The following is a 27,578-nucleotide window of genomic DNA, read 5'->3' on the forward strand; positions in this document are numbered from 1 at the left end:
TAGGCATTTCAAAAAAATGTGTAGGATATATTTTGCATGAAGAATTGCAAATGAAAAAGTTTTGTGAAAGATGGGTGCGATGCTTACTCACAGCAGATCAAAAATGCACTCACATGAAAATTTCTGAACAGTGCTTGGTGCATTTTAACAAGAATAAAACTGATTTTGTGCATCGATTTATTATTTATTACTATGGATGAGATTTGTAATAAGTTTAGTTTAATCCTTTATCCAAGTGTGAGCAAAACAAAGTTTGCACCTGAAAGTATCTTCAGGACTGGAGTAAGGTAGTGCAACACCAGGCAACTCATTGCAAAGGTGGAAAAAAGCTCTCATCACTCCTATCTCAGTATCTCCTATAATGCAAAGCACATCTCCTTGCGGATATGTGTAATGCTATGCATTAAGGCAAAGGGCCACTATCCATACCGGTTTCGACCTTTATTGCAGTCTCGTCAGTGGGAGCCAGGCCCAGTTTGGCAACTCCTATAGGTTAGGATGACCTCTCATTGCTTCTGCCTTTGTATCTCCACTACTGGGCCTGGCTCCCACTGACGAGATATGTGTAATACTATGCATTAAGGCAAAGGGCCACTACCCATACCGGTTTCAACCTTTGTTGAGGTCTCGTCAGTGGGAGCCAGGCCCAGTAGTGGAGATACAAAGGCAGAAGCAATGAGAGGTCATCCTAACCTATAGGAGTTGCCAAAGGGTGTGCAACCTTATTATTAAATTACTCCGAATTCAGAGAAAGATGTTGAGAGTTTATTTTTCACTTGGTTAGACTATAATAAGTTTAGTTGCAACGAGTTGCCTGGTGTTGCACTACCTTACCCCTGTCCTGAAGATACTTTCAGGTGCAAACTTTGTTTTGCTCACACTTGGATGAGATTTGGATTCACCGTTACACACCAGAATCCAAACTGCAGTCAAAACAGTGGACAGAAGCTGGTTGTTCAGCACCAAAGAAGACAAAGTTGGTTCCATCAGCATGAAAGGTCATGGCATCAGTGTTTTGGGATGATAAAAACATTTTGTTTATTAATTACCTTGAAAAGGGTAAAACAATAACCGGGGAATATCATTCCGATCTTTTAACAAGACTAGAGAAAAAAAATTCGTGAGAAAAGACCAGGTATGCAGAACAAAAAAATCATCTTTCATCAGGACAATGCACCTGTCCACAAAGGTGTTTTGGCAATGGGAAAATTAAGGGATCTGCACTATGAATTGTTGGAACATCCATCCTATTCTCCAGATTCGCCTCCCTCTGACTTCTGTCTCTTCCTGAAACTAAAACTCCTCCTCGCATCGCTGGAATAAATGTATTAGTCTTAAGGGAGATTATGTTGAAAAATAAAAATAATTTTGAAATTATAAATTCGTTTTTTCATTGTTAGGCCGAGAACATTTCAGACCACCTTCGTAGAACTTCTGTGAGACCATTAGCACAAATAAGTCTCGTTGTCCAGTTCCCCATCCTGATATTTGCCCACATCATTCTACTTGATATTGCCTTCCATTCAAGAAGATTATCCTCATATTTAGTGTTGGACTAAAGCTACTCCCTCTTTTCCCTGATTGTGATTGTCTGAATATAATTCTTTTTATTTATTGCTAAAAAAGATCTCACCTGTTTTTGTCTTTTTTTTTCTGTCATTCCTTTTATGTTGATCTGATACTTATCCAATTCTTCTGCTAGTCCAGTTTATTTTCCATTGATGCTTCTTACATTGATAATATCAATCTTGATCTCTGCTGATGTTGAGTTGGGCTGCACTCCAGGATTTTTTCCAGTATCTGACTTTGTTCTGTTCAACCTGGTTCCCCTGACAAAAACAACAGGGGGCCTTGTTTAATCGGGCATTGACCAGCTTACACAAAATTCTGTTATGTTGTACCATCATTTTAAATTGTGACTAATGATTATATATATAAGAATTATGACAAAAACTTGATCTACAAACAGATTCATTAGTGGTAGAATCTTATAAAAAAAGAAGATACTACAAAAGAACTTGACATTGACTTGTTCATGTAATTAGTAGTGTCTTAGAAGATCTTAATTTAAAAACTGACAGTATTGGTGCCCTGATAAATAGCAGATTAATTTGAAAAAAAAATGTTCATAGGAAGCTAGTAATAACATAAACTTATTCATTTAATACTGTTTTAGTTTTATGCATGTTGCATTCAGAAATTTGATGATGCCTTCATTCTTTCTGAAGATAGTCGCTATGATTTTTGCATCTAATTTGGAAAGCCTTGAGTTTTTTGGTACAAGAGATGCTGTACTCTCTTTAATTAGTAGGATTGGTGCTTAGATCCTAGCTTAGTGACCCAAATCTCACTGTCAGTAATAATATCTTTTAAAAAATGAGGTGGATGGTTTGCAGCAGACTTATAAATAACACTGGCCAACAAAAAAAATTTTTTTTTCCTGCTGATTATGATCTGACACTTGTTTTTTACTAATTTGGGTGCGTTGATTTCAAATACCAAGCCCATTTTTCTCTCGTGTCAGGTTTTTCCTCTATGGCATTTTCTTTTTGCTAATTTGTGAGTTTTTGATAGTTTTAAGGAGGCAGTACTATTTAGAGGATCAAAAAAATCGATTTTTTAATATTATTTTCTGAAAGTATGTACTTTTAAAAATCTGTTCCTAACGTTTTATCAAGAAATTCGAAAAATTCCCGAAGATATAACCTATTATTCAAAGCGGTGCGCAGATCAGAATCGGAGCGCTCACCACTCTCGCTTGTTAGTAAACAAATAAATGCTTAAGAACCTGCAACAGCACGTACTGGTGCTTTGAATGCGAGAAAGACCGATAACCGACCTAATACATTTAGGTGATGAAAAGTAGGCGATGACAACTGCCTAAAACAAATGAATGCTATATGCGTCATAGTGGACAAAGAACGATCGAAATCAGTCAATCGTTAATCGATCGTGAAAGTATGGTGAGTGCTTATAACATTTCAATAAAGTCTCTGGTTTTTTTTTGTCTTGTTAATTGCATATTAGTCGGCAGTGAAGAAAATACATCATGTCTACTACTCGAAAATGTGTCAATAGTGTAGATTCCTTCTGCTACATTTGTGGCAGCTTTACTGTTCCCAGTCAAAGGACAAATATCACTGATTTCGTTAAGAAAGTGTACTTTGCATACTTTGACGTAAAACTTGCAGATCAGGACAATTCATGGGCTCCAAATAAAGTAAGTCGTGTAGAAAATTTACGACAGTGAAGCAAGGGAAAACGCCAAAAATTAGCTTTTGGCATTCCAATGATTTGGCGTGAACCGAAAAATCACGTAGAGGATTGCTATTTTTGTTTAGTTTAGACTTCTGGTTATAATAAGAAGAATAAGAAAAAAATTGTGTATCCAAATCTCGAGTCAGCAATTCGGCCAGTTGCTCATTCCAATGAAATAGCCATGCCAATTTATAAAGGACTTCCTTTACTTGAGAATGAGCATGATTGGGATATGCCAGATGTTCTTGAGGAGCAAGACCCGGATGTTGATTTAGACAATGAAAATTTAATTTCTAGTTCTTGACCGCAACGTTTTACTCAAGCGGAATTGAATGACTTAGTAAGAGATTTGGGCCTATCAAAGGAATCATCGGAATTGTTAGCTTCATGATTAAATGAAAAAAATGTGCTGGAGCAAGATACGAAGATAACTTTTTATCGTAGCAGGGAAAGTAATCTTGTATAATATTTTAAACACAAGTGTGGGTTTGTTTACTGTAACAATGTGTCAGGTTTACTAACTGAAATGAGTGTTGTACAATATCATCCAAATGAGTGGCATTTATTTATCGACAGTTCAAGCAGAAGTCTCAAGTGTGTCTCACTACACAATGGGAATGTATAAGGCTCAATTCCTATTGGCTATTCAGTCCACTTAAAGGAAACATATAAGGACATTAAAAAGGTTCTGAAGTTATTAAAATATACAGACCATAACTGGATCATCTGTGTGGATCTTAAAATGGTTACAAAGAGGATATACAAAGTTTCCGTGTTTTCTATGCTTCTGGGATAGTCGAGCTAGAAACCAACACTGGAGTCAGAAACATTGGCCTCTTAGAATATCCTTAAATCGTGGAGAACAGAATGTTATAAATCAACCTTTAATCGACAGAGAAAAAATCATTTTTCCACCTCTAACTAGGTCTTATGAAGCAGTATGTTAAAGCTTTAGATTTACAAGGTAACTGTTTCCAATACATATGTGAAAAATTTCCACGACTTAGTTATGAAAAATTAGCATAAAGCTTCTTTTCCTATACGGTCATCTTGATAGATTTCCTGAGAATTTAGGTGCTGTAAGCGATGAACAAGGCGAAAGATTTCATCAAGACTTAAAAACTATGGAAGATCGGTACCAAGGAAGATGGGATTCTCACATGATGACCGACTACTGTTGGAGTATTCAAAGGGATTGCCAAAACAGAACACATAGCAGAAATTGCTACAAACAAAAATTTATTCCCTGAAACTCGTGTAAGTAAAATTATTATTTTTTTATAAATATTCTTGTAATTTTTAATGAATATTGTTAAGTAGTTATGTATCTAATTATCAGCCTCTCTCGCATTCAAAGCGCCAGTACTTGCCATTGCAGGTTCTTACGCATTTATTCGTTTACTAACAAGCGAGAGCGGTGAGCGCTCCGATTCTGATCTGTGCACCGCTTTGAATAATAGGCTATATCTTCGGGAATTTTTCGAATTTCTTGATAAAAAGTTAAGAACAGATTTTTAAAAGTACATACTTTCAGAAAATAATATTAAAAAATCGATTTTTTTGATCCTCTAAATAGTACTGCCTCCTTAAGACTATCAAAAATTTACAAATTAGCAAAAAGAAAATGCCATAGAGAAAAAACCTGACGTGATAGAGAAAAATGGGTTTGATATTTGAAATCAGCGCACCCAAATTAGTAAAAAACAAGTCTCATATAAAAGTCAGCAAAAATTGTGTTGGACATGTGTAATCAACGAATCTCACATGTTTAATCTTTCATCTCTCTCTCTCTCTCAAATAATCATGGTACCTATTTACAACAATTTTTGGGATATCATATCCTATCTTTTTGTTATCACCATGTATTTTTATGTGAATCCCATTCATGAAGGTTGAGCCTATCTTATATTGGTACTGTTGGTGAGCTGTGCTAGATAATCTTGGAATCCTGCTCTAAAGAACAAAACATAGAACTTGTTCAAGTTATTACTTTGGACCTTCAATAAGCAGAGTAATAGAACCATACCAATAAAATTCATCTACCACCTAAAGATTTCACAAACAACTATGCCTGCAGTGTAGTATTTGAACCCACAGCTTGTTCTGCAACTAAGTGCTGGCCTAGTTCATCAAGCAGATCCACTTGATGAACTAGGCCAGCACTTAAAACATCCAATTTTTTAAAAAACGTCTTTGATGTTCTTTGTCTGCCTTGATGAATCTGAATCCATTCCGCTTCCTTTCTTTGCTTTTCATAAGTTGTAGTGTCCAGTAGTATGCCTTGTGTCTAGGCTGATTTTTAATATTAGTATCACTTCCTCCATGGAGTTCGAAGACTCATTGGGAAGATTTGAACACTCACAAACCACAACTATCATACCTTGCCTTGAGGACATTCAATGTAGGAACACTCGCCATCCACTCTAGCAGTGCATTCCACTTGCTAACCATCTGCCGAGCAAAAATCTCAGCTCTGGTAAAATTTCAAGGAAGTGGAAAGAGGACAAAATAATTCCCTTGCATAAGGGAGATTCTTAGACTGCAGTGGCAATATAGATCAGTTAGTATCTCACAAGTAGTGATAAAAGGACTAGAAAAAAATGATTAAAAAGAGGAATGCATGAATAGGAATATGATACTCTATGAGGGGGCAACATGATTTTATGATAGATCAGTCATGCCTTTCCTAATTCACTAACTTTTTATAATGAACTGACAGTTGAGTTGGATAAGGGAAATGGTTATACAATGATTCTGCTGGATTTGCAAAGGCAAATCCATAATACTACATGGAACTGTATTACGCAAATTACAACAAATAAGGATGGAAATGACAATGGTTATGTGGATAAGAGGATGGCTGCTGGACAAATATCAAAAAGTGGTATATGGAGGGGCAGAATGAAGGTGACTAGTGGTGTGCCACAAGGTTCAGTGCTGGGACCACTACTGTTTAATTTGTACATAAATGATATTATTATTTTTATTTCGGGCAACTCCAAGGAGGCGACAGACTCATCGAGGGAGGCCCTAACATCATGTCAAGAACAACTATTCGACATTCACGCAGTATCTGTCATACCTCGCCTTGAACTCATTCACGGTCATAGCATCCACAACAGACTCTTGAAGCTTATTCCACTTATTCACCACTCTCCAAGTAAAAAACCTAGCTCTTAACGCCCCTGCTAACTACATTCTTGCCCAACTTCCATGTATGGTCCCTAGTCCTCCCACCACCATTCCTATTCTCAAAAATATCTTCTGGATTAATCTTATAGAAACCCTTCAGTAATTTGAATGTCTCAATCATATCACCCCTTTTCCGCCTATCAACCGATTTTTGCAACCCACAAATCTTCAACCTGTTCTCATAAGGTTCATTTCACAGACCTGCTATCATCTTGGTCACTCGTCTCTCCACCTCCTCCCCATCAAGAAGAAACCCTGGCACCCATATCTGGGCACAGTAGTCTAGATGGGGTCTTATCAAGGCTTGATACAGAGGAACAATAATTTGTTTGTCTCATGTTAAAGTATTTTTCAGAAGCCAAGTGATTTGATGAGCTGATTTAGCCACTTTTGCGATGTGCCCCCTAAACTTCAACTCCCTATCTACCAACACTCCCAAATCCCTGGCCTCATCAATCTCCCTGGAGTACGGTTCCACCAATGTGATATACTGCTGCTAATCTTTTCACCCCAAAATGCATAACCTTACACTTTGCCACATTAAATTGACATCCATTTTCCTTAGCCCAGTCCTCCAAACTATCCAAATCATCTTGCAAAATTTTGACATCCTGTGCACTCACAATTGCTCTACCCAACTTTGCTTCATCAGCAAACAAGTGAACGCTTCCTCTCAGATCCTTTCCTATATTGTTAATGAACAAATTAAATAGTAGTGGTCCAAGAACAGAACCCTGTGGCACACCTCTAGTCACAAGCTGTCTTTTGGACTCTCCTCCTGAATAAACTACTCTCTGATATCTCTCCATCAACCACCCTCCTATCCATCTCACTAACCCTATATCCATCCCCATATGCTGCAGTTTACTGATTAGAATTCCATTTGGTATCCTGTCAAAGGCCTAGCAAGGTCAAGCAATATCACTGTAAACCCATTACCCTTATCCAGTTCAGCCGTCACTGTGTTATAAAACTGAGGTATGATCTGCCCTTCACAAAACCATGTTGTCCCCCCATACAGTATCCCAGTTTCATCTATCCAATCCTGTATTTTTTTCTCTTGACTACTTTCTCTAAGACCTTGACAAAGATTCCTGATATACTAATCAGTTGGTAATTTACAACAGCACTCTTAGAACCTCCTTTATGCAGTGGAACTATTTTCCCCTCTTTTCACCCCCTCGGGACCAACCCAGACCCGAGACTCAAATTAAACAAAATAGTCAAGGGTACTGACAATTCTTTAGCCGCTTCATGTACGACACGAGCTGGTATACCATCCAATCCCACAGATGTATTGACATTGAGGTTTTGCAATAGACTGCTTACCTCCACTTCATTCACTACAATTCCCATATAATCTATTGGTTCATTCATTTCTGCAATGTCACCACCTGGATGATATATTTTTGCAAAGTGCTCGCTCAGTAATTCAACTATATCAACTGATTCGGTTACCTCCCTACCATCGGCATTCTTTAAAATCAATCTGCCATATACATTTTTTCTTTTACTTGCAACATATCGAAAAAACTGTTTGGGATTCTCTTTAGCTTGTTCTTTCATAATCCTTTTTTGCTTTTCTTACCACAGTCGTTGCTTTTCTGGCCTGTGCTTTATACTGTTCATGTGCCTGCCGGTCACCTTTCTCCTTAAATTCCCTCCATGGTTGTTTCTTTTTTTACAGCTCAAGCTTAATGATGTTATTCATCCATTTAACCCCTACTTGATTTATTATTCAGGCCCTAGGTATACAGTCAGCCATTGCTTCATGCAAACACTTCTTAACCACCTCCCATGCACTATCAACTTCTAGCCCTTGCAGTTGTACATGCCATGACACTGAACCAATCAAACTCCTATGCTTGTCATACTTATCAGCCCAATAATTTCACACGTACCATGTCTTAATTGTAAATTCCACATCTATAGCCACCTCCCAAGTCAAATATAGGAAATATTTAACTGTTTGATGCAAAATTAGATAGAGGAATGGTGAATCAAGCTAATGTGGAGACCTTTCAGGATAATTTAAATAATCTGTCAATATGTACAAAGATAATGGGTGTCAGTTTAATGTGGAGAAATGTAAGTTATGCATTTTGGGATAAATAAATTATGAGCTGTGTACCACATTGATGGAACTGTTCTCCAAGAAATAGATGAAGCTAGGGATATTAAGGGATGGTGGTAGAGAGAGATAGTTGAAGTTTAGAGGTTATATTGCTACGGTTGCTAAGGTAACTCATAAGATTATTTGGTTATTGAAGAACACACTAAAAAGTAGAGATAAGGAAGTTATTCCTACTTAAAAGACCTTAATATGTCCACATCTGGAATAATGTGCTCAGATCTGGTTTCTTGGGGATAAGGAAATGGTGGAGAAGGTTCAGAAGTGAGCAACCAAGATGGGAGTGGTTTCTGGAATGCTCCCTATGAGGATAAATTGAGGGCATGTGCGAATTGCAGAAGTTGGTTGATAGGAGAAAAAGAGGGGACGTGATAGAAACATTTAAGCTGATTATAGGGCTTTATAGAATTGATGCAGGGGAAATGTTTCAGCACTTAACTTTCAGAACAAGAGGTCATTCCTGGAAGTTGAATAAAGGTATGGTTAGTAAGGGTATGAGGACTGGATTTTTTGCTTGGAGAGCTGTGAATGAGTGTGTTTGGTTGCCAGAGTTCATTGTGAGTACTTTGTCTGTTAATGGATTCAAGGAGAAGTATGATAGATTGTGTGAATAGTTTGGGTCTCCCACAATGAGTCTTTCCACTCTGAAGAGGTGCCCATACAATAATAATTATTTGTTTGATAGGCTCCTCTCACCAACTTATGTTTCAATCATACATCCTTCTTCCTATTTGCCAAGCTCTGAAGACCACTTTTCCTCAATCTGTCTTCATACTCAGTATTCCATGCCCCAAGACGGTCTTAGTTAATTGCTTCTGCACTCTCTCCAGCTCCAGTATTTTCTTGGAGAGAGAGAGAGAGAGCAGTATTGGTGTCCTGAGTGGTGTTCAATTCTGTGCACAGAAATCCAAATGAATTCTTTTATAACTTCTTCTATACAGAATCAGTTATAGAAGAATTTTCTATAATTGCTTCAATTTTATGGGTAACCTTACAACTTTCGCAGTGTGTCCCCTGAACTTTAGTTTCTTATTTACCAAGATCCACAGATACCTTGCCTCCTTCACCTCCTGAAGTGAAGTGAGGTTCATCCAATATGGTTAACCTCATTCCATCTTCTCTCGCCAAACTGTATGCTTAGCAACATTGAAATGATGTACACCAAAGCATGTAATTTAATGTATAGAGATTTAATATGGTGTTACTATACTGTGTGTGTGTGTGTGTGTCTGATGTATAGATATAGTATTTAGATATAAATTTAATATATAAAGCATATTTTCTTGTGCTTATTTTGTTAATCCATCTTTTGACATTACTGATATGAATAGTCTCTGATCAATTTCCAGTGGCATTTCTGCTGATTTGTTGCTACATGCAAAAATTGTACTAAACATCACTCACAACACTTCCATGCTATATTCATGAAAATATTCCAGCATTTTCCTTGATTTGAAAAAGACTAGGTTTGAGAAATCCCATCTATAATATTATGCCCCTTTATAAGTTTTCAGCTGAAGATTAGTTGGCCAGCCTCATGTGGAACTTATAAAACATGAGGAGGTTAGACAACATGTATTTTATAGGACAACAAGCATTACCCTCTTGGCCTGTACTTGTAAATAAAATGTTTTATCCAAATGCTTGTTACTTTTATATATGTGCATTTAAAAGGAAATGAAGATTATAACTCTTTAAGCCATTTTATTTTTATTATTTTTTTTGTATAATCTTAGGTAACTGGGTCAACTCTAAAAGGCTTACAGAAAAGATGTTCCTCTTTGCAACGCCTCAATTTGTCATGGTGTGGAGGAAACAGTAAACTTGACTCTGAAGTATTTTCTCAGTAGGTTGACATTTAAAGTTTTATTTGCATTGACTAAAATGTAATAATCTTGCTGTTATATACATTTTATATACCATTAAAGTTAGAAATTACCTTTTAGTTCTAGTAGCATTGTGAATGAGGTATTAACGAAACTTGAACATTTCATTCTAAATGTGGAACTTTTTTTATTGTACTTCTGTTTTGCATTATTGTTTTTGGTATATTCATAAACTCATTTAAACTCATAGATACAGAAGCTGAAAAATAAAAACCTTGATACCTGGGGGTGGGGAGGACTAAAAAATTACTCTCCAGTTATTTCTTAAAATTAATAGTTAAATTTTGTCATAAGAACAGCATTTTTATGACTTGCATTTTACTTTATTTTTTATGATAAAAAATAAAGTAAAATGCAAGTCATTTTTTATCATAAGCTACAAACAAATAATAAATATACCCTAGCAAAATGAATGATAATCATGGATGATATAAGCCCTATTATCCACAATAATATAGGTTGTGTTATTTATGTTATATAGTAAAACAGATTCTTCCATTTGACTTTGTCTTCTTTGATTTGTTACCTATAAGGGTATGCTGAAAAGTTGTGATAATCACTGTGAAAGAATTGAGGTAGAAATATGTAATTTACTCATTATTCTACATATTCCCCACATAGTGTTATACACTTGTTACAATGCTGCTGCAATCTTTTGCAATCCTCTGAGAAAAAAGTCTTTCCCTTATTGCACAAACCAGTCCTCACTGCTGATATGATTTTATCACCTGTGGTAAATTTTGTTCCTTTCAAGTGTTTCTTTAAATTTGGAAATAGGAAATAGTCAGATGGAGTCAAGTCTGGATTATAGGGTGGGTGAGGCTGACATTGAAATCCCAAGTTGTGTATATTGTCTGTTGGATTTCATGAGCAGTGTGAGCAAGTGCATTGTCCCTCAAAAAGCAACACACCTCTGCTCAGTTTCCTGTGGCATTTTCCCTTTAATACCTCTTTCAGTTCCTTCAGAGCTGTTGAATAAACTGCTGCTGTAACAGTTTCACCCTTTTTTTGAGGTACTTCATAAGAATCATACCATCCATATACCAAAAGACTGGCAAGAACCTTCCCTGCTGATTTTTTTTTTTTTTTTTTTTTTTTTTTTTTTTTTTTTTAACTTTGTATTTCCACTCCATTAACTGTTGTTTGGTCTTTGGGTCATAGTGATAAAGCCATGTTTCATCAACAGTTACAATATTAACTAAAAATCTACCCCTGATTGCTCAAAATGACCTAAAATCTCTTGAATCCTCTTCTTCTTCTACAGCTTCTCCCACTTAAGTGGGGTCACTGTTTGTTATGAGTCTCCTCCACACCTTCCTGTCTTGGGCTGTCACCACATCCAAGTTCTTCATCTTCAAGTCCTCTTCTACCAGCTCCCTCCATCTCTTCTTTGGCCGCCCACGCTTCCACCTTGCTTGCACATCCATCTACATGACCCTTCTTCCCACATATTCGTCCTCCCTCCTCATCACATGACCAAACCATCTCAACCTTGCCTCCTGTATTTTCGCTCCTAAGTTCGTAACTTTCACTGTTCCCCTGACATAGTCATTTCTCAGATGATCCTTTCTGGTCACACTGCACATCCACCTAAGCATTCTCATCTCTGCTACTTCCATCCTGCTGATGTTATTTTTCCTCAGGGCCACAGTTTCTATAGCATATGTCATAGCTGGCCTCACTACTGTCCTATAAATTTTGCCTTTCAGATTGATCGGCACCCTCTTATCGAAGAGAAAATGATATAAGGGCTAGGGCGTACCCCTTAAGCAACGCACAGCCACATCGCCCTACAGCTGTGAGAAGTGGATGAGGGCTACCGCATCAAGGGCAGGTGCGGTTAAAGAAGCGAGCCCAACAGGTGGAGAGGATGTTGCGAGTGGGAACACTGAATGTTGGAAGCATGACTGGAAGGGGAACCACCCATCACAAGTTGACCACCCATCTTGCAACTGTTGGATATGCTGGGCACAGTCCCCCTAAACTCTCACACAAAGTTTGGTGACTCTCAGTTGCAGACTTTTCTTGCAGTACAAAAAACTTGATGATGGCCTGCACCTATGTGTCTTTGAATTTCTTCAAACCTCTGACATGTCTATATATATCCTAAAAGAAAAAGATCAAATTGTTACAATTTGATGAAACATGGGTCTTAAAGGTTTTTAAGATGTGTTCTTTCTTGTGGTTATATCAATGCTTTAATATCATATTTATTCTGGGTGTTTATCAGAACTTTTCAGCCTTCCCTCATAAGATGGACCTGTCCCACAGATTTTTACCACTCGAATAATTCAGTAATTAAGTTTTAATCAAAGAAAATCAATTTCTTTACAGATCTTGATGGTAATTAGATCAAGACACTACAGTATGGCATTTTGTAAACTTCTGGCAAATATCTTTAAAAGAAAAGAAGAGCTTTTCTTAATCCATTTTTAAGTTGTCTTAGTTAATATAATATAATTTATATTATATTAACTAAGACATTAATTATATTATATTAATATTAATATAATTAGCAAAACAATTAAAAAGCATCAAAAAATTACATGTTTTGACATGCTGAAAAAATAAAGCTGCTTATGTGCCTTTTTTTTTTCTTTTTACATACAAAATGTATTCTTCTTAATTCTTAATACTCATAGTATATAGCGTTTTTACATTAAAATTAAAACTATTTTGTTTATGTTCAGATTTCTAAGTGACTCTGGCGAACATCTAACCTGCCTCAAGGTATCCAATTGTTCTTTCCTGAACAACCAATCAATGAAAGCAATTGCAGATTTCTGTCCTAACTTACAAGGTATTGTATGCTTGCAATATATAACCTTTCTTGTAATTCTGAACTGTATTATGAATAAAATATTTGTGCAAAATTTTAACAAAAGTGTAATGTTTGCAAAAAAAAAACTTGCACTTGTCATCCTATTATACAATTTGATTAAAATGTTTTACGTGTGTGTAGAAATCTATTATATTCCTTTGCAGATTATGTAGGTTCTTTAAAAATAAAGGATACCATAGTGTTTCCATAGCTCATTCACAATGTAATCATGATATTGATCCTTCAGATGGAAACACTTGGTTTGAATGCATATAGAGTAAAGAAATCTTTAAAGCACTTGCTACAGTTCCAGTAATCCATAGTTTTGTAGTAACATGTGTGATACACCATTTTACTCTATGTCAGTATGACGTAGGGCTCTTTTGATTGAGGTGTGATATCGAACTCATACAAACACGATAAGGTTTTACGACCTAGTTTGAAGTCTCAATCTAGGGTGAGGAACCTTTTATAAGGATATTTTCCTGAAGATGCATTAACCAGTCTCACATGGAGATAAAAGAATTTTTTATACAGGAGACTGGTTAATGCATGTTTTGAGTTAATGCATGTGTGACTTAAAAGCTTTTTTCCTGTCTAATTATGGAAAAGCCCCAAGTGCATGGTAGTTTGGGCTTTTATTGAGGTTTCATTAGTAGGAGCTAGACTGGTGGAGATACTGATAGCTAACTCAGTGGTAGAAGTCATATTTTCATATACAAGTTGCAGTCATATATCACTATATGATTACAGTGATCTGGAATAGAGATGTAACAAGTGTTTTTCACTGACTTATGTGGCATTATAAATACCTAAAAGGGGACATGTTGTTGTGTTTGGGATACTGGGACAACTTGACATGAAGTCATTTGCCTCCTCTATATATAAGTAGCCATGAAGATATATAAGCGATTGAAGAAGTTATTGTTTTCTGAACAGGTTGAAGTTATTGGGCAGGGAAACTAATATTGAAAAGGTTGAGTGTAAGAGAGAGAAACTTTAGCACTGATTGTGTATTTATTGATCCTTATAGACTGAATAAATTGCAGAAGAGAGGGGATAAAAATCGGCATAGGACTACGGTAGTTAGTGACTTATATATCAGTTCTAAAGCCGGTACAAGATCTAGAGGGAATCTGCAATTTTTGTATACCAATGCTAGAAGCATTCGAAATAAGAGAGAAGAATTTATGGCATTAGTCAGTGAAATCTCACCAAAAGTTGTAGGCATTAGTGAAACTTGGCTGTCAGCAGAAGATGTGGTCACTGGAATTGAATGTGATGGGTACAGTATTTTCAGGGAGGATAGAGAAGATAGAACAGGAGGAGGAGTACTGTTGATGATAGCTGATGTGTTGCAGCCAAAGAAAATAGTATATCATGATGATAGACATGTGAATGAGAGTTCATTTGAGGCAGTCTGGTGCGAAATAGTGACCAACGCAACCAAATATACAGTTGGATGCTGCTATAGGCCAGGGAGTACGGGGGGAGATATTGAATTCATGCATCAGCAACTTAGTGCAATGAGTGAAGGCTTGGTGATTATTATGGGGGATTTTAATTACGGTGATATCAATTGGAAGGAGGAAATATCACGTAGCAAAAAGGAAATGGAATTCATACATCTTCTACGAGATAATTACTTGAAACAGCACGTAACTGAAGGGACACGTGGTGTGAGAGTGTTGGACCTGGTTATTGGTTCAGAGGTTATATGCATAAGTAAGGTGTCCTCGTTACCTCCAGTTGGTGAAAGCGATCATGTGGTATTGACTTGGGAGGTTGCAAAATCTGTGGATTTTTCTATTAAGAAGGGGTATGTACGGAACTACAGGTTAGGCAATTATAACAAGCTTCGGAGTGAGCTTGCAGCCATCCCATGGCAGAACATATTGCAAGGGAAAGATGTTAGCAGTGCTTGGGATAAAATCAGCGGGTATCTGAGGAAAGCAATATCAGATTGTGTCCCCATGGTTAGGAGGTCAAACAAGGCAGGCATTAGATGGATGAGCAGTAGTATCAAGCTTGAACTGCAAAAAAAGAAAATGTTATGGAGAATTTACAAGGAGAAAGGCGATCAGGACACCCATGAGCAGTACAAGGCTCAAGCTAGGAAGGTTACCAGCATAGTAAGAAAAGCTAAATCAGATTATGAGAAGACCTTAGCCAAAGAGATCAAGGGTAATCCCAAAGAGTTCTTCCGCTATGTGGCAAGTAAGAGGAAGAATGACTTCGGAAGGATAACCTTAGTGGGTGCTGATAGTATTGAAGTGACAAAATCAGATGTAATAGTCGAGTTACTGAGTGATCACTTTTCAAAAGTCTATCACCCAAGTGAGGATATCTCTATACCTACAGCAATACCTAATGTGAGAATTGAAGCTAAAGAATCAGAGGTATTAAATATATTGCAAAACTTAAATGCAAACACTGCGGTAGGCTTAGATGGAATATCAGCTCGGGTGTTGCGTGAATGTGCAAATGAATTGTCAACCCCTCTCACCTGGATATTTAACTTAAGTTTGAACTCTGGTATGGTCCCTAGGGAGTGGAAGTTAGGCAAAGTGGTACCTTTGCATAAGGGTGGCTCTAAAACTGCGGTATTGAATTACAGACCAATCACCATCTCAGGAGTAGTGGTAAAAGTATTGGAAAAGTTGGTTAAAGACAAAATTCAAGAATGGGTGGATCAGGATATGATACTCTATAGAGGCCAACATGGTTTTGTTAAAGGTAGATCCTGCTTTACAATCTATTAACTATTCATAATAGAATAACATCTGAGTTGGACAAAGGAACTGGCTACACAGTGGTACTTCTGGATTTTGCTAAGGCTTTTGACAGGATACCCCATAGAACACTGTTACGCAAATTGGAGCAGATGGGAATGGATATTAAATTGGTGATATGGATAGGAGAATGGCTCAGGGAGAGATACCATAAGGTGGTGTATGGAGGAGCCGAGTCCAGAATGAGGCAGGTGACCAGTGGTGTGCCTCAGGGCTCTGTGCTTGGGCCAGTGTTGTTTAATTTGTATATAAATGATATAGGAAACGGCTTAAAGGGAGATATTCAGTTGTTTGCTGATGATGCAAAGTTGTGTAGTGCAATAAAAAAAATCAAGCTGATGTTGAAAGTTTGCAGGAGGATTTAAATAAGCTGGTAAAATGGGCAAAAGAAAATGGATGTCAGTTCAATGTGGAAAAGTGTAAAGTCATGCATTTTGGGATTAAAAGATTACCAGCTGTGTACTACATCGATGGAAAGGTACTCCAAGAGATTGATGAGGCTAGGGACTTAGGGGTATTGGTAGATAGGGAGATGAAGTTCAGAGGACACATTGCTAAGGTGTTCAAGATTGCACATAGGATTACTTGGTTGTTGAGGAACACACTGACATCCAGAGATAAAGAGGTTATTATTCCCCTTTATAAAGCATTGATACTTCCACATTTGGATTACTGTGCTCAGGTCTGGTCACCTGGATTCCTTGGAGATGAGGAGGCTGTGGAGAGGGTTCAGAGAAGAGTGACCAAGTTGGTGAGTGATATAAAAAATGCTCCCTACATTGATAGATTGAGAGCTTGTGGATTGCAGAGATTGGTTGATAGGCGAAGAAGAGGGGATATGATAGAAACATTCAAATTACTAAAAGGTTTTTATAGGATTGATGCAGGGGAAATGTTTCAGCTGTGTGAAAGTGATGGAAGAACAAGAGGTCATCTCTGGAAATTAAAGAAGAGTGTGGTTAACAAAGGTGTCAGAACAAGGTTTTTTGCCTGGAGGGTGGTGAATGAATGGAATTCATTGCCTGACTTAGTTGTGAGCTCTTCGTCTGTAAATGAATTCAAGAAGAGATATGACAGATATTGTTTTGCTAGTTTGGGTCTCCCGCGATGAGTCTACTGACTCCATGGAGATACCCGTAATAATAATAATAAAAAAAACTTTAGTTTGCTCATGCTTCAGTTAGATGAAAATAATTCTTGTCAAGTATAATTTAATTCTCTTTCTAGCAAAAAAAACTTCACTACAACTATCTCCAATCCAGAGTTTTGTAATAATATGGGTGCTACATCATGCTGCTATATGTAAATATAACTTCTGTTGAATCTCTACAGATTAAACATCAGTAAAGGTTATGCATTCAGATAAGTATCTGCTTATCTCTGCACTTATCTGCTGCATGTACAGTAGATAAGTGTTTTTTTTAAGCAGTATTTAGTTAGTAGTATTTCTTTCCCACACACAACATTAGTGTAGGATTTTTTGAGTTAGCAGTCTCTATCTTTATAAGATTGTAGAATTTATCTGCTGGTAATTTCATATGAAGTTACAATATTGCTGATAGTGCACCCTTTATATCTGCACTGTATGATTTTTTCTGTTTCACAGTAGTTCAGCTACAACATTTGCTAGTAATTTTATAGAATCTTTTCTAAACCAAGGGATTCTTTTTTTACTTTTTTTTCAGTTGTGTGACTTAAGGTTTTTCATAAGCATGGTTAATTTTGAGATGATGGATCCAATTTTCTCTGCAATGCCACCCTTTGGAATTGAAATTCCAGATGTGAAGGGACTAGACAAGTGACTGACGTTTTAAAAGAGGAAATTGAGACCAGTAATATATTTTTCCTTATGCTAGGAGGAATTATTTAGTTATCATTAAAGATGTAACTGTTGATAAACTGTTACAGGGTTTTATATTACATGGCAGCTTAGTAATGCCTGTGATGGTAGAAAATCAGGTAAGAAGTAAACAAGAGATTTTTATATGAAATATATATAGGGCAGCGACAGTCATAATCCTTATTGGTTCTCTGGAAAAGTCACCTTTGTAGTGGAAAGAAGATGTCTGTACCGAACTTTATCAATATAACTTCAGTCACAGTGAGCTAGCCAGAAATACAGGGACAGTGTTCATATAACCACCTAGTTGGTAACTTTTATAATAAAGTTACAAGAGCATTAGATGAGGGAAAGGCATATACTGCCATTTTCCTAGACTTAGCAAAGGCATTTTAGGACAGGGTGCCACATGATAAGCTGATATTCAAGTTGCAGCACATGGGTCTGGATGTTAGATTGGTCAACTGGATTCAGGATTGGCTGTCCGATAGGTATCAGAGAGTTGTGTATGGTGGAGTAATATCAAAGAGGCAGAAGGTTACAAGTGGGGTTCCACAGGGCTCAGTGCTGGGACCTATATTGTTTAACCTTTATATCAATGGCATTGTCCAGGGATTGCAAGGGGATATTCAGTTGTTTGCAGATGATACAAAGCTGGGAAGGGAATTAGTAATAGTGCAGATGTGGTAGCCCTGCAAGAGGATTTGAATAAGCTAGCTAGATGGGCAAATGAATGGGGCTGTCAGTTTAATGCAGCAAAATGTAAGGACTTGAGGTTTGGGACACATCGATGGGATGCTATATACTCTGTGGGAGGAGTTAAACTTGAGGAAGTAGGGGAGACAAGAGATCTGGGTTGATGATTGATAGAAACCTGAAATTTAGCGGATATGTTGCAAAGGTAGTGAAGGTAACACAGAGGATTGCTGCAATAATGAGAAGGACACTGACCTGCAGAGATAAAAGGGTTATCATTCCGTTGTATAAGACTGATCAGACCACACTTAGACTATTGTTCTCAGATCTTTCCCCAGGATTTGAAGGGGATAAATTAACTGTGGAAAGGGTACAGAGGCAGATAACAAAGATAGTTTCAGGACTGTACAATGTTAGTTATGAGGATCGGCTGAGGAATTGTGGGCTGCAGAGTTTGGTGGATAGAAGGAGAGATGATATGATTGAGACTCTTAAACTGTTGAGAGGTGGTTACAGGGTTGACACTGGGGAGTTCTTTTGCTTGGTTGAACAGCAGGAAGGAGTGATGACAAGAGACCATCCCTGGAAGTTACGAAAGGAAACTGTGAGCAAGAGGGTGAGGAGTGGTTTCTTTGCATGGAGGGTGGTTGAACCATGGAATGCATTGCCTGATGGAGTGGTGGGAGTGAGAACGGTCAATGCGTTTAAGGAGTGATATGATAGACTTTGTTTCCTAGGAGGGACTTCCCTCGATGAGTCTTGATAGACTTGTGTTTCTTAGAAAGGACCTCCTACGATGGGTCTTTTGACTCCATGGAGGCCTGAATAATAATAAGTGTTTTCATTATTAATTAGTCAGTCATAATGATCACTTCAGACTAGGATGCATAGTCACGTTCTTCAAAAGATTATTCACCAAATTCTGTGAAGAAAGGATACTTACCCAAATCTGTGTGGAAGCAGTAAAGCAAAATATGATCAAATGGAGTTGTAGGAACTTGCATTCCTCTAAAGCAGCGATTTTCAACTTGTATGCCGCGAGATTTATGAAAAGAAATTAATTTAAAGAAATAATGTCGTAATCTGCACATTTATTTATTAGTGTTTGTCTTCCATCATCAAAAAAATTAAAATAATATATTTTTAGCGTGCCGCAGAATTTTAATAATTAGTCTTGGTGTGGCGTATTATGAAAAAGGTTGAAAATCACTGCTCAAAAGGAAAAAAAACGTTAAAAGTCCTTTATAAAGGGAAAATCTAGTTTGTTGCAAACTAATATACCTTTGTAGAGACCATCCCACCCCAGACCCAAATAGAATTAGAGAGGCAGAAACAAGTATAAGAAAGGCATTTCAGAATAAAACTACAACAATGCTTAGCCCTTCAGCCACATTTTTCGACAGACAATTCACCAAATTCTGTGAAGAGATGCTCACCCAGATATGTGTAGATGGAGAAGACATCAACTCCTTAAAAATTACAGCTGTTATTGTAGAAAGTATAAAGAATGTATACAGACTGTATACATTCTTTATACAGACAAGGAAACCTGCAGGATAGATACTTTGGAATGGAACTCAACTATGAGACTTGAAATTTTATTCTTCCTTTATCTTAAGAAGTTATACTCATTAATTCCTTTCTCTCTTTCCTCAGATTACATACCAAGTGAATATGTAGCCTTTCACAAAACTTTCTCATTCCAAAACTCAGTAGTGACTGAATAACTGGAGGCTTATTTCTTTTCTAATACTACAAATCAGTTTTTCATCAAGAACAGACAAGCTGAAATTGGAAACAAAATACATAACAAAAATCACACAGGTGTATTGGAGTTCCAGACTGAGCAGTACAATTTAATCTTTCTGGGGAGTATGGGGAGGGGATCTCCATTGGAAATACCTTCAATGGATCTGACTTGAGCATTTGACAACATCTAACAATGATCCTTTCTGTTCCACATCCTTAGGCAGATTGGGATAACGATGAAATCTGCTCTTTATCACCAAAAGAAGCTTACATGTGCAAACCTTTTCTGGTACTACCAAGTTTCATCTTCCAGTGTTTTGATGGATTCTTAAAAGGGTCAAGTTTTGTTTTGAATGCTATGGCAATGTGTAACTTATCCTGAGACTATTGTGTTATCCCAGAACTGGCATTCTATCCATTAGTAATAGCAGAACATGGATATATTCCAGCTTTTCTGGTATGGACTTCCACAGTGGCAGTAACAATGACACTATTTAACTTAATGAAGTTACAAGCTTACCATTGTAGAAAATGTGCATAATCACCTTCCAGTAAATGCCATCAAATAGTTACTTAAACATTGGAAATAGTAGAACATGCATTATGTAGTTCCCCTTTTGCTCTGCTTATTTGAAATAGCCTTGTATGTTCCATTACATAAAGCATAACAAGTTTTTTTGCAATATCTCCACCAGTTAGTGGTACAAAAATAATTTCGATATTTTAATATCAGCAATGTGACATAAAAATGCTATACATCTTGGTATTGTGGAAATTCTACTTAGTCCATGGATTTTTAAGCTAGGTAAGGATAATTCTAGAAGATGCTGAAATTTTGGCAGGTGGTGCTGATCATCCATGTTTTTTAATATTCATCAGGAGAAGTTAAAATTCCTTGTTATAAAAGGTTTCTAGAATTGCTCCATCCTTTTAGTTCACTGTATTCAGCCATAGAGATGACTTGATAGCATTCCCAGACAGTGAAGAAATTCAAGGCAGTTGGCTTAGTATAAGCTAACCACCTAGGTGCCAATCAGCACACATTTGTTTGCTATAGGCTCTTTTGCCTTTTGTGTGTGGAAAAAAAAATGTGTGTGTGTGTGTGTAATGGAAAGACACCAGATGAACCAGTCATGACTATGTTAAGTAAAATTTATATATCATGTCTAAGACAGAAGAATACCAAAGAGTTGGAATAATGCTATCCTTATAGTTTTTAAAAAAGGGAGACAGAGAAGATATTAAAAATTACCCTGTCAGTCAGTCTCCTTTCAACAATATACAAATTTTTTACAAAAATCATTAGCAACAGAATACAAAATAAATTTTTACCAACCTTCACAACAAGCAGGATTCAGGACACTGTTGATCATATATATCTAATAAGACAAATCATTGAAAAGACAAATGAATACCAAAAACCTTTAGATCTCTGCATATATTGATTTTGAAAAGGCATTTGATTCAATATAATATTTTAGAAGCTCTTAACTCAAGGAATTGAAAAAACGACATTGGTATACTTGGCCATATACAGAATGATCAAAATTGAAGTATCTCTGTTTAAGGCCTTGCAGAGCACCATCCAGTGATTCAAATACTGCAAAACTTTGCAGGAATATGTTGTGCCTCATGCAGAAGCAATATCTGAGAAGAAAAAAAAAAAGAAGTAGTTCAAAATTCACCACAAGGGGTGTTGTAAACACCAGATGCATGGAATTTGCATATCATGTAACTCAGCAGGTGCCAGGAGGGTTTGAAAAGATGGACATGGTATTTCCCTTCATTCTTGTTATCAATGCTGCCCATGGTGATGGCACTAACCTTGCTCCAACGTGCTTTACTCACAAAATTGTACTACTTAAACAATTGCAGTGCTGTTGCTGCACTCTGCAAATTTTGTCATCTGAAGAAATATCAACAGGGTCTTCTATCTCCATGTGCTCTGTGACAAACGATTAGTCATTTCAAGAAACAGGATCGTTGGGAGTTAGACCTGGAAGAGGTTGCAACCAGCCAGTTCACAACAAGTGAATGAAGTTGCTACTGCCATTGTGGGGGTTGACCATGAATTACAGTATTGGTTCCTGCAGTGCACGTGCTGTATCAGATGTATGGATATTATTATTACATGACACCTCCAGGGAGTCCAAAGACTCATCGAGGGAGGACACCTACTCCATAACTCTCCGTCTCCACAAAACTGAATGAAACATCTGTGTTGCAAATGTCAGTGACCAATCAGCAAGGAAGTATTAAGAAAATTTTTCCATGAAATTGAAGATCAAGGTAATCAGTATCTGGTTCTCAGGTCTAGTAATACTGAATACTTTCTTCGCAAGTTCGTATTGCAGTGTGTAAGTGCTTGTTCTGAAACCGGAGTGCCGTGATTTTTTTAAAAGTAATACGAATACAGATTTAAATTCTAATATGAATAAGAGACAAGGCACTTTGTTTAATTTTGGTATTAAGAAATCTCTTTTTGAAGGTGTTTGTGAAGGAACAAATAGTGAGTCATCCACCTCAAGTCTACAAAGATATCCAGGATGTACAAAAGGAGGGGAAAACTACCAGCACACAGGAGAAAAAGTCTGCATTCACTCGTAAGTACTTATAATAATATTATAAATTTTTGGTGATCAGAATGGGATATGTCAATGAAAATCAATACAAATTATTTTGAGGATGGTTTATTGATGCTTTAAATTAATTAAAACATCAATTAAATTAAACTTTAATTGTTTAATTATCAATTATTAATTAATAATAAAAAATCACCTAAATTACCAATTAATTATTAATTAATACATTACAAAATAACCAAGGCGTTCCGTGAAAATTTCTGAATTTGTGAAGTGTCCTGTCGTAGAAAAAGTTTGAGAAACCCTGATCTACACCAATGCCATCTACTGCCGACCACCACCACTAGTATTTTCGCAGATAGTCGCAAACATCCATGCCCACGGTGGGATTCGAACCTACAGCTTTTGGCTAGAGAACAGATAAGCTAACCATGTGGCTAACCAGGCCGGCATATGCTGCCTTACACAACTGTGTGGAAATTTCTATGGAAGATTATGTATTTCTACCCATTCAAGATAATCCTGACACAGGAGTTGCGCCTGCAGGACTTTGAAAGTTGGCTGACATTCGCTTTAACATTCATTGCTCAAGTGGAGTTGAACATTGCATGACCATGGATGATTTTGTGGGGAAATGAGGCTGGTTTTCACCTGAATCGAGCTGTGAATACCCACAATTTCCAGGTATGGGCTATGCAAAACCTGCATGCAATCCAAGAAATTCCTTTGCATTTACTCATAGTTACTGTCTGGTGTGTTTACAGCTTCATTTATCATTGGGCCATTCTTCTTTGAGGACATTCGCCAGTCAGCTCCTGTGACCTGCTCAGTTACTGAGATAAACTATGATAAACATATGATATGAGATATAAATATGATAAACAATTTTGTTGTGCCACAGCTATAGCAGTGCCTGTTCATTGATTGAGTCCTTTTCATACAGGATGCAGCCCTTCTACACATCAGTCAATCTGTATAAGGAGGTTCTTCAAGAACGTTTCACAGAAGCCAGAGTTGATCAGCCATGTGTTTCCCACTACATGGCAACTTCATTCCCCTGATCTGATCCCCTGTGATTTTTGGCTCTGAGGATTTTTCAGTGACATGGTTTATTGGGATTGTCCTGATATCGACAGTGTTGAAAGACAGCATAATGCAGCATGTATGAAACATCATTCCCAACCAGCTGCCTTCTGCTATTGAACATGCTGCAAAAGATGCAGTTTGTGGAATACTGTGTAGGGCAGTAGATTGAACATTACAGCTCATTCAATGTATAATGGAAGTGAATAAAAATGTTATTTATGCTTGTATTTCTTTTCTCCTTCTTACACATGCAGAAAAATTACTACATCTAAATTCTGTGCATCGTACAGCACTCCTGGTGGTGAATTTTAGAACTACTTTTTTTTTCTCAAATATTGATTCTGTATGGTGCACAATGTATTACTGCAAAGTTTCACAGCATTTGGATGAGTGATGCTCCACGAGGCCTTAAAGGGATACTTTAATTTTGATTGCCCTTTATATAAAAATTCAACTGCAGCTATAAAATCAGGAACAAATATGAAATTTCCTATTTAAAAAAAAAAAGAGATAGGGAGATGCCATTTCATTTAAATTATTTACAGCAGTCCTAAAAGAAATTTTTAAAAATCTGGATGGTAAATGGGAAAGAACTAAATCACCCACGATTTGCTGATGACAATTGTTCTTTTAGGAAACTCTGCAGAAGAACTTCAACAAATGATTAGTGAATTGAATGCAGAAAGTAAAAAGAAAGGATTAAATATAAAGAAAAATAATGTATAATAAATAGATCAACAAAAAGCCAATACAAATGGTAAACTAGGAAATTATATCGTAAACCAGGCTACTTTATATCTTGTATAGGTTTAGGGAGACCTACATAGATGCCTCTTTTATTTTTGCTTTCTTCTTTTTTCTTTATCCCATAGTCCACAAAAGACCTTAGAGTAGATATTATGAAATATTCCTAATATCTACTGAAAGCAAAGAGTCTTGATTGGCTCTTGGCTTTCAGCTCTGTAAGTGAAGCACTTGTGCAATTTGTTATGTTGTCTATCCAGTTTATTCTGGATCTGTCTCTTTCTTGAGTTCCTGGAATAAATCCTATCCTTCAAGAACTTGCATTGGTAGACCATTTGATCTGCTGATATGACCAAACAACATAAGTTGTTTCCTTTGAATTTTAGTTAAGTTATCCTTTGGACCAGTGAAAGAACTGATTATTTGTCTTACTTCAAAATTTGTGATGTGATCAGTATATATCTTTAGGAGTTGTCTATAGCACCTTATTTCAAATGCTAGCAATCTCCTTTCACCTTCTTTTAGGAGGGTCCAAGTTTCACTTCCATATAGAAGCTGAACTAGCTAGTGTGTCAATAAGGCATAATCTGTTTGTAATTGTAAGCTTGTTATCTGTCCATAGTAGTTTTTTTTCAATTTTAGCTTACTTTTTAGTTTTATTTTTGCTTTAGTAAGGTTTTAAAAGTTATTGTTATATTGAAAAACTTCTCTTTTGTGATCTGTGCCTTGTGCAGGATTTTTTTCATAACATTTCAAACCATTTACAGTATGGTTTAATGTATGGTTTACAATAGCAAAGTTTTTCGTATATATAATAAAATTTCATGAGCAAATTTTTGCACTTACAAGAAAAAATGGCTCATGTTGGTATACTTTTACAGTAAATTCCAGTCTTGCATTATGGAATTGTCATTTGACTTATTCTTAACTTAACTTGCTTAATGTAAACTATATCATTCCATTTGCTTATGATATGGGACTCAAGATTATAAGAGTAAACTTTGGATCATTCCTAAGGACTAGGCTCCAATATTTTCAACACTCACTTTTAAAATATTTATACATTTTAAGATAGCATTGGAATGGGAAGATCAGTACAGTAGGCAACAGGTCTTACTGCCCATGATAAATTTGAATATTTAATAAACACTTTGAAGAGAATAATCATGATATCTTTGTCATGCAAAAATAGCAGTCAGTGCAATACCCAATTAATTTACCTGAAATGGAAAAGTTCTTGCATCGTGGATGCAATTCAAATCTTTTATTAAATAAATCAGAGAATAAATATCATTCCTTAGGAGATGCCTAACTTTTGTTTATTGTGTATTTCTCACATTTATTTTAAATAAGATTAATTGTTTGAGGATAATATGTTATTCAAATTGTAGGGCTAATTTGTCTTGATTAAACAATGAAGAATTGTTAAATATAAGATATTTTTCAGTGACTAATCAATTGCAATTGATAGCATTTTTAACTTTGTCCTTACTTTTATGGATATAGATGATATAATTTTTCCCAATTTACATATGCATATAAGAGGGGGACACTAGATTAATAAAATTAATTAATTTCATAACTTTTATCATAAGCTTTATACAGTCAGGTCTGTTACATTCAGTATAAAAGATCTATGAAATATTACTGGATTTATGCACATACTTCAGGTTATCTTTTTGCATAATGGGATGTCTGTGGGCTTTATACTTTAATTTCTTTGAATCGTAAGTATAATTTTTCCAGTATAAAATTAAATTTTTAAAATACATAATTCGTTATAAAGAATAAAAAATTTTATTAATCATTAATTTTATGAATTCTTTAGTATAGCTCAATGAATTCATATAAGAATTCTGACTTTATTAAGCGGAATTGGTATTGTATTTTATATTATATTTTTTTGTTAATGCAGAATTGGAAATGCGTAGTTGCCGGCAGAAGGAGCTAACTAACCTAGGCTTTATGCAGATATCCAGATTTCCTGACCTCCTTTTACTGGATGTATATAGAACTTTAATTGACAAGCACTCTGTTATCACAATTCTCAGGTGAGATTTCCAAGTTATAATTGTGTGAATTAAAGACAGCTTCATAAATTCACAGTGCCAGTCTCAAATGAGTTTGATTTTTCAAAATTGCCATATTTATCACCACAAAACTTGAAGACAGAACAAGTAAAATACTTAGGCATGATAAATGTTAAATATATAACAATGATGTTTCTCAGTAAATTAGCATGCACAACATATCAGGTGGACAGAAAATTAATCATGTCTGTTATGACTAAATTTTGGGTGGTCTTCTGGCGGGTTTTCTGTTTTGCAGAATGAAAAACCTAAGTTTTTGAGAGCAAAAGCCTTGCTGCTTCCATTTCAGACTGGTTGACTCACCTTCACTTGCAAAACCCTGATACTTGATACTGGATTCAAACAACTGGATTCAAACTGGATGGGCATCATTTTCTCACACTGAGTTAAGTGTAATATTATTATTATTAGACACCCTCCAGGGAATCCAAGGACTCATCGAGGGAGGGCACCTGCTCTACAACTCCGTCTCACCATTCGATCACAATCATATATAAAGATTAAAAGAAATGTGGGAGGAGTGTGGAGAGTAGTATATTATTAAATGCATACCTCCATGGAGTCACAAAACTCATTGCAGGAGACCACACTAACCTTTATACACACAATACTTATCATACCTCTCCTTAAACTCATTCACTGTCATGCATTCAGCTATTTCTGGCAATCATTCTACTCATTTTATTACTTGCCAAATGCACACCCTTATTA

At 36.3% G+C, this 27,578-nt stretch overlaps 1 protein-coding gene across 1 annotated transcript in view; it reads left to right on the forward strand.

Annotated features, from left to right (window-relative positions):
- LOC150100014 (F-box/LRR-repeat protein 4-like) overlaps window positions 1–27,578 on the forward strand; it is a 213,813-nt gene that overhangs the window by 80,274 nt on the left and 105,961 nt on the right. The window contains exons 8-10 of the mRNA XM_090403195.1: window positions 10,318–10,427; window positions 13,158–13,267; window positions 26,693–26,828. Of these exons, the coding sequence (XP_090259321.1) occupies window positions 10,318–10,427; window positions 13,158–13,267; window positions 26,693–26,828 (356 nt within the window). The remainder of the gene's footprint in view (window positions 1–10,317; window positions 10,428–13,157; window positions 13,268–26,692; window positions 26,829–27,578) is intronic.

Source organism: Typopeltis vanoorti, chromosome 13, assembly GCF_054136105.1.
Source record: "Typopeltis vanoorti isolate ZY-2024b chromosome 13, IOZ_Tvanoo_1.0, whole genome shotgun sequence".
Classification (NCBI taxonomy): Eukaryota; Metazoa; Arthropoda; class Arachnida; order Uropygi; family Thelyphonidae; genus Typopeltis; species Typopeltis vanoorti.